General features: G+C 38.3%; 2 protein-coding genes and 1 long non-coding RNA gene across 4 annotated transcripts; 1 reads left to right on the top strand and 2 right to left on the bottom strand.

The window, feature by feature from the left end:
• Window positions 1-2,088: 2,088 nt before the first annotated feature.
• LOC103703049 (protein trichome birefringence-like 42) lies at window positions 2,089-4,306 on the bottom strand. The gene is made up of 5 exons (XM_026802931.3): window positions 4,014-4,306; window positions 3,588-3,759; window positions 2,892-3,070; window positions 2,647-2,805; window positions 2,089-2,525 (listed from the first exon to the last, which is right to left on the bottom strand). Exons 1-5 carry the CDS (start codon window positions 4,304-4,306, stop codon window positions 2,240-2,242), a joined length of 1,089 nt encoding a protein of 362 aa, XP_026658732.3. The 3' UTR covers window positions 2,089-2,239.
• A 2,800-nt stretch (window positions 4,307-7,106) lies between these two features.
• LOC148703567 (uncharacterized) lies at window positions 7,107-10,540 on the bottom strand. Of its 2 annotated transcripts, XR_015987399.1 has the most exons (3): window positions 10,291-10,540; window positions 7,641-9,033; window positions 7,107-7,494 (listed from the first exon to the last, which is right to left on the bottom strand). It is a non-coding gene; the product is annotated as an uncharacterized LOC148703567 (long non-coding RNA). The 2 variants fall into 2 exon arrangements; XR_015987398.1 differs by having other exon boundaries at window positions 7,107-9,033.
• A 549-nt stretch (window positions 10,541-11,089) lies between these two features.
• Window positions 11,090-14,207, top strand: TBL31 (trichome birefringence-like protein (DUF828)). Its single transcript, XM_008785679.5, has 5 exons — window positions 11,090-12,227; window positions 12,325-12,496; window positions 12,607-12,806; window positions 13,007-13,150; window positions 13,252-14,207. Exons 1-5 carry the CDS (start codon window positions 11,857-11,859, stop codon window positions 13,595-13,597), a joined length of 1,233 nt encoding a protein of 410 aa, XP_008783901.2. The 5' UTR covers window positions 11,090-11,856; the 3' UTR covers window positions 13,598-14,207.
• Window positions 14,208-15,357: the final 1,150 nt, after the last annotated feature.

The raw sequence follows: 15,357 nt of genomic DNA, 5'->3' as shown, positions 1-15,357 counted from the left end.
ATCGGATGAATTAAATTATATTGTGCTGACTAATTCGAATAATTGGGCATTGTTATTTAGTTTGCCTCATATATCTTCCTATATAAATCTATTTTCATGGTCGGCCCTAATTTTGTATGGGGATACATTCATCCGGGCAGGGAGAAGCCCAACGAAATCTTGTACTATAGTTTTTCTCTCATTTTATTAGTACTTTCTCTCTCTAGCTCAATCCGGAGAGATCATTAGTTGTGAGGATCGCTGGATATAGGGGTGGCAAAATATGATCCGACCCGCCAACCCGACCCATGTTCGACCCGCCATAAACAGGTTTGGGTTTGGCCTAAACAGGTTTGGGTTGTAAACAGGTCGACCCATTTAACCTGTTTATTAATTGGGTCGGATACGGATTTTAGATGCTGACCCATTTAAACCATTTAACCCGTTTAACTGTTGGGCAGGTTAAATAGGTCTAAATAGTTTAAACGGGTTAAACAGGTTAAACAGGTCTAAACAGGTTAAACGGGTCTAAACAGGTTTAAACAGGTTGGGTTGGGCAGGTTAAACAGGTTGGGTTGGGCAAGTCTAAACAGGTTAAACGGGTCAGGTTAGGCAAACAGGTTAAACAGGTCGGGTCGGGTTGGGTAAATAGGTTACTTGTTTATTAAACAAGTTAAACGGGTCGGGTCGGGTTATCTGTTTAATAAACAGATCAGGTTCAGATTGTAATTTCTGACCTGTTTAATAAACAGGTCGGGTTCAGGTTTATGATTTTCTAACCCAACCTGCATGTGACCCGACCCGTTTATGATCTGACCCGACCCGATTGCCACCCCTAGCTGGATAGTTCTGGGTTGCTACATGATGATGGACCCCTTTAGTGGATCAGTAGAGGGTTTTAGGTTATTGGATACTTCGGATAATTTTTGATGTTGACCTGGTTTTGTAAGAGAACAATCTTTTGGACAAGAGGATATTGAGTAGAGTTCTGCGCACCCCAGTCCATAGATTGCGGTAGTCTGTCTGGGTTGGCAGCAAAGATGTGAGAATCTTTGTATACTAACCTGCATGATATAAATATTTTTGTACCTATATATGTATAATATATTATGATCCAAATTTTTTGTACCTATATATGAATGATATGATATGATTCAGATAAGTAAGAAGCAAGAATGATTTTATGATGATTTTAGTATTAAATCATATTTTGATAATTTTTTGCTTTTGATTGATAGTATGATAAATGCATATATGAGCATAAATTACACTTACATAATCAGACTAATGGATATGGTGCTCTGAACTAACCATATTATATTGGTTGCTCCATCACGAGCTGGAAATGTGACCATGGTTAATTTAAGCCAAAAATAAAGTTTTAAAAGGAATTGATGTGTGAATGTGAGCTGATTAAATGAATTAGGACTTTGGGCTTATCTCGTTACTGGTTGCCCCATCATAGGCTGAAAATGTGATATTATTGATTACCCCGTCACAAGCCGAAAATGTGAAACAACGGTTTGCCCTATCACAGGCTGGAAATGTAATACTATTGATTGCTCCGTTACAGGCCGAAAATGTGAAACCACTGGTTGCCCCATCACAGACCAAAAATGTAAAACTATCGGTAGCCCCATAATAGGTTAGAAATGTGATACTATTGATTGACCCGTCATGCACAAGCGAAAAATGTGATATTATTGATTTCTCCATCACAAGCCGAAAACGTGACCGAAATTTAGTCCAAAGTCGAAAAGATAATTAATCCGGATCAAGCTAAAAAGAATTGGAATGGAAAGCATTGAAAATATTAATAAAGATTTATGAGATATCATATACTATATCACTTTTAAGTGGCTGGATTTCTATTAATATTTGATGTATATATTTATACCGATTGTTCAAGCATTATCGATAGTCGGTTTGTAATTTCGTGATATGTGTAATGATTTCTTGCAGTTTTCAAACTTATATTATTATTGTATTAGTATGGAACCTTCTCTTTTTCAAACAATAACATTTTTTTTATGAAGAAAATAAGAGCAAACCAATTTGTGCACTGAGAAACACTTACATTCCCATTAAGATGTCCTCATTGTCTCACTTTTGCATTCCACGATAATTATTAGTGAGAAAAGAAAATAGCAAACAACCCATGCAACTGATTCTAGTAATTACACTTTTTCTCCCCCATTTTACATGAAAATCTTCTCATTTGCGACGCTTTCATATATTTCCAGAGGGAAAAAAAGGAAATTCAGTTCCATTCAAGAAGGGCGGCATTCAGCAATAGGTTCCACGTATCCGGAACTCCAGCTAAACACCAGTGCGTGCAATCACCCCCGCTGTACCGTCCCGGGTGACCATCTTTTCTGAGTTGCGTGAGGAAAGTTATGTCAAGCAAGTAGACTGGCTTCGCCATACTTCCTAAGACGCCTCGCACTATGCTTTCCTGCGGAATTGGACCTCCCGGGTACGTCCTCGCCATCAGTGGCTCTGTTTGTCCGACGCAAGTCTTCCCTGGCTGGCCCCAGTTCTCTCCACTGTCCCAATTAAAACCACAAGTAAAAGACGAAAGCAAACAAGAACTTAATTATATTCAGTATGAACCATGCTATGCTTCTTCGTAGACAACTTCCAAATGGATATGGTGCCATAACTTACAACAGGTGGATTGGGGGAAGTCCGAAGTAGAAGACCTTCTTTGTCTTTGGATCAATGTTGGAATCCACCCATCTGGCCCATGTGTTCAGAGCCTTCGCCATAGCCTCCGTGTGGTTCATGTCTTTAAGTATCTCGTTGCCATCCTGAATATAGTCCCATCTGCACCATGCAATCCTAGGGTCAAAAATTGCTGAAACAGATCTGAGAGTGATGGAACGTACGGGATCAGGATGGTGGGATCTCACGGTCGGCCGGGATTGGTGCGGTTCCACCAGAGGAACGAGTTGAAGATGAGAACATCTGCGCCAAGCCAGATTTGCCCATTTTGTTGCACGGAGTCCAGCCTCATGACATTCCCTATCTTCTCAGGGACAATGTCCACCAGATACTGTGCGAGGCAACGTGACACCGTGATGTTGTAGTCCTGTAACCATAAATCTATTTAGCAGACAAAAGGGCGTGAAAAACGAGTCAGATCGAACAGTAGGCAGCTCTCTTATCTCCGTGACACCGGGATAAATAAAAGCTATCTGTCTCTAAGATGAATGATATGGCGACTATTCATGATGGTACAAAATTCTGCAGTCAACTTAATGCCTGCGATCCCAATCCAAAGTATATTGGTGTACAGCAGTAATTCTTGGTGACATGCGGTCTTGGAACTTCTTTTTGTACCATGTTTCGGCTCTGCCAGAATTTTGGATTAAGTATTTTGGGTATATTGCACCATAATGACATGCAGTATATCTTCGATGAGTGTAAATTAGGCGGGGCAACAGGGTGTCACTCCTCCCTTCAGAGAGAATGGTTTATCTATAGATATCAAGACATGAAGAATTTATTTTACGTGGCATGTCCTTTTCTTTCTCAAGAATTAAATTAAAGTCAAGTGAATCTTTAATTTAAAACAAAAGGGCAAAAAAAAAAACTGGGATACGAACCTCAATTCTATAACTAGTGACCGGGTTTTTATAGGACCTTTTAAACTTAGCATTGGGTGCTGCCGCATGCAGCAAACAGAGGAGCGAGTCCCGCTGATTCAAACTTATTGAATCCCCCACGAACATTATCGTCTTCCCCCGCATTCTCTCCAAGAAATCCTTGCCATTGAATCTACACAACCATTGCACCAATGAACGTTTAGATCCATCCCAAGTCACTCAATTCGACGCAAGAAAATTAGATATCAATTTCTGAAATCTAATCTATGATTTACTTTTAACTAAAAGGTAAGCTAAACACAGCATAAGCAACAACACTCAATTGTATATTTCATGTATGATATCTAAACAAATATATTATATCAGGCATCAACAATTTATTTCAAAGAAGATTGATTGAGATAGCATAAAAGGTTACGAACCAACCTCGGGAGCTCACAGCCATCGGGCTTCCACCTGTACTTGAGGTACTTCGTATCCGGCCGGCCACTCTTCTGGCAATCGAAATCGATTGTACTAATTAACGGACAACTCGCCGAGTCGTACAGAGGGTATGACTCGTCGTAGACCCAGCTCCCTTGGAACAGGTTGCATTGGGCCAAGCTCCCTCCCCCGTTCGAACTCCCCACTATTACACCATGCGAGGAGGCCACAAGGAGTGCTAAAAGAACGCAGTGGAATAGGAGAGGACCGAAGCCTATCCTCGCTTTGGACCCCATAGAGAGAGAGAGAAGGACCGCAGGGAGGAAAGGCAAAGAACGTGAGGTTGTTGATGAATTAGCTATCAGGTTATTTATAACCACGAGGGCAGTAACTCTCTTCCTTTGTTTCTATAGCATGACTGGATTCAGTTAAAGATGGCCGGAGACAGGTAACAGGAAATATATAATTTATGCATTAATTCCTTTCTTTTGTCGAGCAAGAACTCCATCTTTTTTCCATCAATTGCAGATATGTCCATGGATGCAGTATACTTTCGAGCAAATTTGCATGGACTCTCAATTTTTTGCATCTACGAGGAATTTCCATAAGATCTAGAAGAATAAAGATTGATTGAACATTTATGAAAATTTATAGAAGTCGATAAAATCTTCTCCGGTCAGCTTTCAGGTCTATTTATTTGGAGACTTAACCCTACTTTAAGTTTTATTTCACAATTTTTCCTTTAGATATGGTCATGATTTATTGTGAATTTATTTACATGTTTTTATTGTAGAGATATCTATAATTTTCTTTTCACAAACAAATGTTGTGTTTATCTCTCTCTCTATAAGCTCGACATCAAATAAGTGGAAGAATTTTGTGCATGTATATCTTTACAAATATCTCAAATTATATATATATCTTTCCAAATTTATTATTTGTGCATTTACTCTTATAAATCATTCTTTTTGCATATATATATATATATTCTAATAAATATCTAAACTTATATGGATATTCTTGTAAATTTACTATTTATATGTATATTCTTGTAAATTATTCTTTTTTATATATATAAACTAGCCTCTAAATGTATGTATATCTCTTTAAAATTTAGTCCGAGGTTACCAATCCAACTATTAAAAACTTTACTAGCTTGATGAGGCGGCACTTTTCGTCTCCAATCCTTTGAGTATATTTTGAGAGAATTTTTTTGCTATTATTTGTCTATTAACATGATTTTTCTTTCAGCGTACAACCAACTTAATCATGAGTTTGGGTTGTATCTTTTCTAAATTCAACCTTGGCTCGCATCCAACAGTTAAAGTTACGAAAGAAGATGAATCATTCTTTTGTGCAGAAGATACGACCCAAACCCCTTAATCACATGCCTTCGGGGATTCCTCATAATTTTCCAGCCCCATTACAAATTAGTGATTATTAAATCATGCTAAGAAATCATGAGGGACAATGTACAGCCCCATTACAAATTAGTGATTATTAAATCATGCTAAGAAGTCAAGACTTCATTAGCAATTTCAAGGAAGAGCGAGCTGATACATATAAAGGACACAAATTGATCCATTATTCTATTTGAGAAATATAATTTGTACCATTATTCTTTTCAATAAATGAATTCCTTTCCCCACCTATCCTCTCTTTGGACCCCATGGAGAGAAACAGAGAAGGACCGCAGGGAGGAAAGGCAAAGGACGTGAAGTGGTTAGCGAATTAGTTATCAGATTATTTAATAACCGCGGGGGCAGTAACTTTCTTCCTTCTTTCATAGAATGACTAGATAAGATATCTGGAGATAGGTAACCGAAGATATTATTATTTTATACCTTAATTTCTTTCTTTCGTTGAGGAACCACTGCATTAATTTTTTTAATCAATTGCAGATATGTCCATGGATGGAATCTCAATTGTTTCTGTGTATCTACGAGATAAAATAAATTGTTTGACATTTATGGGAATTTATGACAGCCGACAAATTATTCTTTGGTCAGCTTTAAAGTCTATTTATTTGGTGACTAATTCCAACTTTAAGTTTCATTTCACAATTCTTCCTTTCAAATAGAGTCACAGTTCTGAAATCAAAGAATGCAGAAGGTCTCTCGTGACACAATTTATTGTGAATTTAATTTTCGTATTATCATGAAAGAGAGAGATCTATAACGTTTTTCCACAAACAAGTGTTGTATTTAAACTTATGTGAACCACATAAAAGGAATTGCACGTATTGTATTGTAGAAGTTCTTTTGCTGTCATTTGAATTATGAAGTATTATAGTAATATTTGTGCCCTGGTTGAGCTGGCAAAGTTACTGCATGCCAAATACTGGTGATTCAGGTCCGATCCTACTTCACCCTAATTTAAGGTGGGCTTTCACCCTCTCATCCCAGTTCTTGCAACAAATAAAATGCCATAAACTCTATTATTAGAAATAAGTCGCTCTTCTAATAATTACGTATTCAATTTTTATAATTTTAATTATCAAACTCCTTTTTTGACATCTTCCAACAGCTAGCCCAACTTTTACAAGGCAATTTTGTAATTAGCCTTTTCATGGGTGCAATCTTTAAAGACTTTCCGACAGCTTTCTTTAAACATTTCTTTTCACTGGGACTCGAGGAATTGGTGCTCAATACAACTGATGCCCTCCGTAAATATTTGAGCATGCCGGAAAATATAAAGGATGGGTTGAACGAGATTTATTTATAGGAGTATTTAACAACCAGCACAAGAGCGGGTATAGATAGATAGAAAAACTAGTGCAGCCGCGTGGTGAATGAAACAACATTCATTGAATGAGTTGACTTGACGATCCATAAATTGATTACAAAAGCAACCGTTGACGATCCATAAATTGATTTATCATCTCACTCATATTTATAAAAAAAAAAAAAAAAACTTCCAGTTGTCAACCTTTATTTGACATTGAATAGTTGAAATTCCTGAACCAATGACCAAGCAGAATTTATTTCTCATTTTAGTATAATATTAATTTGTTCATAGCCAACAAAAAATTCAAATAAAATACATCATATCCAACTGTAGCTAATTGACATCCACCAGATAAATTACAGGCATTCAAGAATTTTCATTTTCCAAGCAGAAACAAATGGAAGGAATTAAAATGGCACTGCAGCCTGCCAATCATTGGCATGCGACCGGCACAATTCCAGTGCCAGAGATATTGCCTTGGAGTTTTCAGAACATGAATGACAACTCTTGCTTGAGATGCTCAGTAGATCAATCTCTCAAGTTTTTCCTTCCAAACAAGCTTATCTCCATTAAACATAGCAAGTATTGAAATCCTATGCAAAGAATTCATCCAAATTTCTATATTTCCACCTCATGCATCAGGCATGTCGGAAATCAATAACTGGCTGTGTTGCCAGATGAAAATCTTCAAGTTACGTCCAATATTTGCCTGTAGTCTCCACTTGGAACTGAAGCATATATCTATAGATGGTTTGCTCTGACATATAAGAGATAACAAAGCAACAATGCGTCAAAAAGCAAAGCATAGATAATGAGCTCCAACTCCTGTGGCATAAAACAATATATAAATGAATGTATACAAATTGAAAGTATCATTTAAAGGATAAGTGCTTTTGCTTTTACCTATACCAGGAATATACCAAAAAGGAGTCTATCAGCAACCATCTGTGCTTCCATGAGGTTCCATAACTCGACGAGCGTGTACGTCTTAGATCGTCAAGTTAAAAAACAAAAGGAATATCTTTAGTCATGGGAAAACGCTATAGTTGACCAATATTCTTTTCATAATTATTAGACAATATTGTAATTTCAGGAGCTTTCAACCATGACAACAAAGAGCAAAAGTGAACATGATGTCACAAAATTTAGAAGGACAGAGCAGAGCCTTGTTGCTCCTTTGTAACAACAACATGGACAAGAAAGATCACCGTTTCCAACCCTCCACACTTTTATCTGTGAAACAGTAGATGGATTAGAATAAAACAATTATCTCATATGGAGACCTTATAAGATGGGCGATTGGTGGTGGAGAAGAAAGTACAATGAGGAAAAGGGCAATTCCCACACCTTAGTCTTAGTCAGGGAGAAAAAGAAAATAATATAAAAAAGAATAGAACAAGCTAAACCAAGTAGCCAGGTAGGGCTCTGACTGGCTGATATATGGGTAGGTGAGGCTACCTTATCCAACCAGTAAGCTGATAATACAAAGTTGAAGTATAGTTCGTAGGAAGCAATGACCTAAAGATCAAAATATATTCAACTTTAGAGATAGTGCATGAATTTCAATACTTAAAATCGCGCACATTCTGCTTGGAACAGAAAGCAAAATAGCAGAAACAGTTTCTCTGTCATGAATTTTTTCAACTTCACATGTATCTGCAATTTCCTATCTCGAAGGTGGACGAATGTGCATCTCTTCTTGTATCAAGTGCTGAAGTTGTCCTCGACATCAAATTTTGGTTTGAAAAGGACATCAAATTAAGTTTTCTTTTTATTTCCTTGCTTTTCTAAAATCTATTACAAAAGCATATCTTTGATGACTGAGCTTAGCAATAACGAAATTTATGTAGGAAACATTTGAAAATAGTAGTAAGTAGGTTAGCTCTGAAAATTGCAGTCTATTGCAAAGTTCAAAGAACATACTGCCTGCTTCACATCACCTTTTCTAGGATAATGTGCAAGACATTTGAACCATCACATATATTAATTAAAAAATATAACTATACACATGATTTTCTTTATAGCAAACTCACATGGTTGCCTTTTGGATTACCTAAAGAGACATTCAAATCATAGCGCATGAAACTGGGAACATCAACATTGAAAAAAAAAAATACTTGACTATTAAGATATATCATTGCACTTCATTTTCTGTTTACAGGAATAACACCACAAGGAGCATGAAAAGGTTTATAGCTTTACCTTCATCTAGTGCATGTCCAGTAGCTCAAGTGCTTCCTTCCTCCTTTCTCCACCAGCCATGTTTGCATATAAATATTTATCCAAGGAGGTAGTTCTAGTCAAGTTTAGTTAAGCAAAAGCAAAATAATCAGAGATAAATTACTAACGAAAAAATTGTTAGAATGAAGAGAACACAAGTTAAAGCAATTCAACATCCCATCAGAGCAATCGTTCCAATTTCACATTGCTTCCTTCTAGTTCTATCTAACAGTCAACATATTACTTTTCTACCTTTATCCGAGTATCAAGGAAATTCTAGCCAAGCTACACATAATTATATCAAGCAAAATGAAATAAAGTAACTATTGATACAAAATAATTCGAATGAGAAGATCACAAACGTGAAAAAAGACAGCCTAATGCACGAGTCTCCCACCATTGCAGGGTTTAGGAAGGGTCAGATGTACGCATCTTTATAACTTAAATGTGGAAAGGCTATTTCATGTTTCGTACCCATAACCTCCAAGTCATAATGGAGCAAACTTATCATCAAGCCAAGGCTCACCCTCTAAGAACACAAACCTGAAACAGCTAAATAACGTACCAAAAATTTGAGGCCTCATTAGATAGTCTCAGCAGCAGAACAGGCACATTTCTAGTAAGCATCTTACATTAGTATCTCTAAAATTGTTTACTTTCAGATAGCAGTTGGTAGACTAGTCAGAGATAAATTAGCAATGTACCAAGTGATTATCATAGTATCAAGACCAATCAATGAAAATTTACACTGAAAAGAAGAAATTGAAAAAGGAAAGCCAACAAAGTGAAAGTCTGTTATTTCTGCTTCTTATAAAGAGGAAATAGGACAGTGATAAGCATTTATACTTCTGATTCTTTCATGTACATAACTAAATTTCTCTTTTTGTTTCTACCATGACTATGTGTGTCTATAACCAATAGACAAACCAGAAGGGAATGCATACAATTCTAGGAAATAAGCACTCTTCAAAGATATCATTTTTTAGAATTTATAATCTATAATTATTTAAGAAACTTAGAAGCTAAAAATCTGGCATATTCTTTGCATCAGAGCTTTTATATAATAATTTAAGACTAAATATAATTGACATTTGCTGTGAAGACATAATAACTGAGAAAAGTTTCCTTTGGTCCCTTGGTAAGAAATAGGCATGGATTCCTAAACTCATAAAATAGCAAGAAATCTAAAAATTGAAACATTGCAGGAAAAAAGAAGATATGAATAGGCATGAAACCAAAAATCATAAAATAGCATGAAATCTATAAATGGAAACGATGCAGGGAAATTTAAAACATGGAAAAGGACATCATACTCTACGGAGAAGAAAACCACCTCATCTCCCTCATCTCACAGCCAATTTGAGCAATTGGGCGACGAAGAAGGAAATAAACTGCAGCCCTTGCTATGAGAAAAGCTGAGAAAGGGTACCAATATGGTAAATTGAATGTTTTGACGTGGAAGTAGTGCTGATTTGAAGCACCTATGGAAGCCTTCCTCAATAAAGTAGCTATGAAGAAATCACCATCCATCTATAGCCTTCAGCTTTTCGCGGGAAGCTTTTCTCAGTAGGAGAAGGGTGCAAATTGGCAAGTACCAATTGGACTGGGCCAGGCTCAGCCGTTCTGCTCGCTATTCACGGACTTTTATGTATGGCAAATGGCCATAATGGAGCAAAGCCCACAGCAGAACATCCATTTCAAAATATGGGCCCTGGCCTATCATTGCCATCATGCCATATCCGAATGGTCGTGATTGGCAAATAGGCTCTTGAAAATAGGCTTTCCAAGTTCTTATATGGCAAGCCCTTCATGTCTCGACCTCCATTAGATATATATATATATATATATATATATATATATATATATATATATATATATATATATATATATATATATATATATATATATATATATATATATATATACCGTTCTCATATTGTACCCTTACTTGTGAATCTCACGATTGCCTTTCGTATTAGCAATCTATGTTCTGTATATTGACTCTAAACAAAATGTTAGCATGATGTTGTAATTCCTGGGCTAGCTTTGTTGCCTTGTAAATGAAGCGAGATAGAAAGATGTTTTGGAGGTAGAAAACTATTAAGACCATAAGTTTGTAGGGTTCGGTGCATATATCTTTTTTTATATGAGTGCAGATCATCTTCATGATTTCTGTTGGAGCACCTGCAACACCACCTTCCTGAGGAACAAAAGAGTTTCTTATATCATGGACCCTCATGCTCATCAACCGGTGACTGCTTTTAAGTACATGATTAATGTTTTACCATCAGAATCAATTCTCTATCAATTGTGGTTGCAGCTTTTTTGAAACTAATTATTAAAAAGTTTCCATAAATAAACTTCAGTTGTTGAAAATAAAAATAGGTTAAATTTAGATATAAATTTAGCTATTCAAATATGGATTGGATTTAGATCGAAGAAAATTTCTACCGAACTAAATTGCTTCATGATGACGACTTACATGAAGACCTGAGCTATTTCTATGATGTAGCCACAAAGAGTTGATGGATGCAGCTTAACCACCGTTTTCCACCACCTGCATTTCCAATTATTTTCTCACCAGCAAGGTCGTTCATGAGGCCGGCGGACCCATTGGTGGTATTAGGTTAGCCAGCCTAAGACCATTTATGAAATCGGCGGGGCTTCACCGCTTCAGCTACGTAGCCTACAACCTGTTTGACAAAATTAGCTCATCCATCACCTCCGGTGATTTCCTTCGGAACAAGCAATCCGGAAAGCGTGTCTCGCGTAGCAACTGCTGCGAGGAGTGGTTGCATGAGTGTTCTCGAAACACTTCAAGAGGAAGCAACCCCCCACCGGAAAACAAAAGAGAAGATTCAAATCCACGACGCGTTCGAGTATCTACATGCCTGCCTAAATGAAGTCGCCACCCACCGATCGCCGTGTCCTGACCCTCTTCCCCTTCATTTTGGCTTCGGTTTTGATCTTCGGAACCACGAGATTAGTCACAGAGACATCGAGTGCTAGCTGGAGTCGTGCCCTCCGTCGGTCATTTCCGGCCATCTTCAGCTCTGCAAGAAGAAATGCCGCAGAACTGGACCATGTTCTCGACCGCAGATGCAATCTCTTTGAGGGAAAGTGGGTGTTGGATGAGCATAATTCTCGCCCTCTCTATACTGAAGACAGCTGCCCCTACTTGACCAGGCAACTGACTTGCCAGAGAAATGGGAGGCCCGACTCCCTGTATCAGAAGTGGAGGTGGAAACCTCATTCATGTGACTTGCCAAGGTCAGCATCACCCTTATCTTTGTGTATTAAACCTTAATTTAGAGCTCTGACTTCTGGGCTTTGGGAGTACAATGCGTGCTGGACTGGTTTCCTTCAGGTTTGATGCTGTGAAGCTATTGGAGAGCCTGAGGAACAAGAGGCTCATGTTCATAGGGGACTCGATTCAGAGAACGCAGTGGGAGTCCATGGTGTGCCTCCTCCAATCTGGTGCGGCTGACAACAAGAAGTACCTGCACAAGGATCCTCCAAGGAAAATTTTTGTAGCAGAGGTAGGACTAGCCTAGTTTGCGAGCACCAAAGTTTCAATGCGAATCATGAATTCAAAGCTCAAACCTACGTTATGCTTCACTCACTCCGCTTGTTTTAATTTGGTTATTAGGAGTTCAATGCATCAATCGAGTTCTACTGGGCTCCCTTTATCGTGGAGTCAAATTCCGACCATGCTACGAAGCACACGGTGCAGAAGAGGCTGGTCCATTTAGACTCTATTGCCAAGCATGGCCGGAATTGGAAGGGAGTCGATGTCATGGTTTTCAATAGCTATGTGTGGTGGATGTACAAACCTCTCATCAACGCCACGTGAGTAGCTCCTTTTCCCTCCCCGCTTCTCCATTCCATGGAGTCACAATTCTATACTGATTAGTGATTCACAGATAGATAGCATGGAGACAAATATTCTTTAACTTTTCAGTTGACATATGGTTTCTATAAACCTCAAAACTCACTCTTGAAGAAGATCCGAAACCATGCAACTTATAATCCTTTCGAACCTGAAACAGAATTGGCACTCTTGACATCTGGCAGTACGGTGTCCCCACTGCATATAGAATGGCTCTACAAACTTGGGCTAAATGGATTGAATCCACCGTCAATCCTCAGAACCAGAAGCTCTTCTTCATGAGCTCATCACCAACCCATCTATGGTAAGTTCCAAAAAAAAAAAAAACATCAGAAGACCATCGTGTTTAATTCGGAACTAGTAATATGAACTTTGTTGATGTTACATGGTGCTACAATTGTCCAGGAGCTGGGAATGGAAAGCTGGAAGCAGTGGGAACTGCTTCAACGAGACGTATCCGATCGAAGGTCCATACTGGGGGACAGGATCTAGCTTGGATATCATGGGGGCAGTGAGAGATGCCTTGCGAGGGCTCAAGGTAAAAGTGACGCTGCTGAACATCACCCAGTTGTCAGAGTTCCGCAAGGACGGACACACATCGGTTTACACCGAGAGAAGAGGCAAGCTTTTAACAAGTGAGCAGAGATCGGAGCCCAACGTTTATGCCGATTGCATCCATTGGTGCCTGCCTGGCGTTCCAGATACCTGGAACGAAATATTGTATGCACATTTGTTAAATAGAAAGTCGTAGCTACCGAGCACGCTTGAAATATAAAATGTAGGTGGGAACCGTGGTAAAAGAATGCCAAAAAAAAAAAAAGAGGGTAGGGAAGAACCCTGAGGGAAATGGCTTGCTCGGCAAAACATCATACAGCCCTTCAACCCCACTATAATTATTTTTTTGGAGCCGGGACAACGATAAATACAATAATTAGGTTCCTGGATTTTCCTTATCATAAAAGATTAAGTTATCTGTGCTTTGATCTAAAATTAAGTTAATTTGTGCTTCACTTTTGATTTCTGTCTATTAATCAATGCTAGGTTCATCTTCCTACCAATTTTTAGAATGAAATTCCAATTTCTCGGTCTCAGTCTTTTGATACGAAGTCATTCCCTCGACTAAGGCAGCCCATGGGCATCATGTACCACTGTGGGCCCACTTTGCAGTCAATACGGGTCAAGATATTTGTTAATATAAACACAGGTTTCGTTCAGAGGAATGAAATGTTCAAATTCGACTTTGCCGAGTACTGGTTATATAGAAGTTGGAAGGGTTACATGTCTAGGAGAGAATGAAAGTTATATTGCATTTCATATTTGTAGCATTGCTGTTTAATGAAATAAAAGATGCATTTATTAAATACTTGTACAGTGCGATAATCTTGATGCATGATAGAGTCTGGATTGTTTGCAATCCTGACTGTAAGATTTCAATAGCTGGGGAACATTGCACAATTTCATTGGCTGTGCAAAACCTGACCTCATTTAACTCGACGAAGAGTGGGCAGTCCAAATTGGAAGAGAAATTGAAATCACTGTATCAGCCTATTCCCACTTATGTATGGGCCTCATATCAAATGCTAAGTGCACTAATGTGATGAGCTGGGCTCTTAAAAGATTTCACCTACGTGCATACGCAGATGCACTGCTCCTCATCGAAGAAAAACTTGCTCTTTTGGAAGTCTTATGGACAGAGTTTCACAACGCCACCATGACCATGTTGGAAGCGAAGGTGGGCCAGATGCTAGACCGTGCAAATGGGATGAATATAGGATAGAAGAGATGGGGATTAAACCATCCCAGTCTTAAAAGGGTAGGAATGTCAGAGGTCCTCAATGTTTGACCCATCATCAAAGGCCCATAAGGATTCCACCCCACACATCCTCATAAATTGCAAAAGAACCAACATTTGCACCTGTAACCCTAAAAAAAAAGAAGAGAGGCTTCATCACTTCAGCCAAATTGCATGATAGGGATATATATTTAATCTCATATCAGTTATGCAACAAACATATCTTCGATATTTGTATAGAACCAAAAAATTCAAATAGTATCTTTCAGCTAGCCTTTTAGCATCAGAATGACCCAACTCATGATCCATATAGGCTAAGAAATACTGCACTACAGCATAACTACATTTGCACCAGACCACAAGGCAAACATCTTGGATACCTGTAGAGCTTTCAAGTTAATCTCTTTGGCTGAGATCCCTATAAGATTCATCTCTCTCACATGCCTTGCAATACATTGGGAAGTTATCACGGAAAGATCACTGCCCGCTTAATCCAGGTTGCAGCCAGAATATTGCAGAACTAAACCGTGCCCGGCTACCAAGCTCTTCCCATCATTCAAATGGAGGGAAAAAAGCTATTTTTTCTTTGTCATGGCACTCTAGAGAAGGGAACCATATGAGGGACAATAGAACCAGTTATGTACATGAGCATTCATCAAATACACTCCTCAGAGAACTGGAGCATGCGGCAGCAGCTGAGGAAATTAAACCTCCTGGGC

The sequence above is a fragment of the Phoenix dactylifera genome, chromosome 5, assembly GCF_051530095.1.
Source record: "Phoenix dactylifera cultivar Ajwa chromosome 5, Ajwa_hap1_PhDact_Kaust_v1.1, whole genome shotgun sequence".
Taxonomy (NCBI): domain Eukaryota; kingdom Viridiplantae; phylum Streptophyta; class Magnoliopsida; order Arecales; family Arecaceae; genus Phoenix; species Phoenix dactylifera.
The sequence above is the reverse complement of the archived record's forward strand: the minus strand, read 5'-3'. Positions and strand labels throughout refer to the sequence as shown.

Excerpts from the sequence above, each read along its gene's own strand:
- TBL31 (XM_008785679.5), top strand. The coding sequence starts at position 11,857 with ATGAAGTCGCCACCCACCGATCGCCGTGTCCTGACCCTCTTCCCCTTC. Across the intron at positions 12,497-12,606 it reads GGAAAATTTTTGTAGCAGAG|GAGTTCAATGCATCAATCGA; the intron begins GTAGGACTAGCC and ends TTTGGTTATTAG. Across the intron at positions 13,151-13,251 it reads TCATCACCAACCCATCTATG|GAGCTGGGAATGGAAAGCTG; the intron begins GTAAGTTCCAAA and ends ACAATTGTCCAG.
- LOC103703049 (XM_026802931.3), bottom strand. The coding sequence starts at position 4,306 with ATGGGGTCCAAAGCGAGGATAGGCTTCGGTCCTCTCCTATTCCACTGC. Across the intron at positions 3,071-3,587 it reads TCACTAGTTATAGAATTGAG|GACTACAACATCACGGTGTC; the intron begins GTTCGTATCCCA and ends TTATGGTTACAG. Across the intron at positions 2,526-2,646 it reads CTTCCCCCAATCCACCTGTT|TGGAGAGAACTGGGGCCAGC; the intron begins GTAAGTTATGGC and ends TAATTGGGACAG.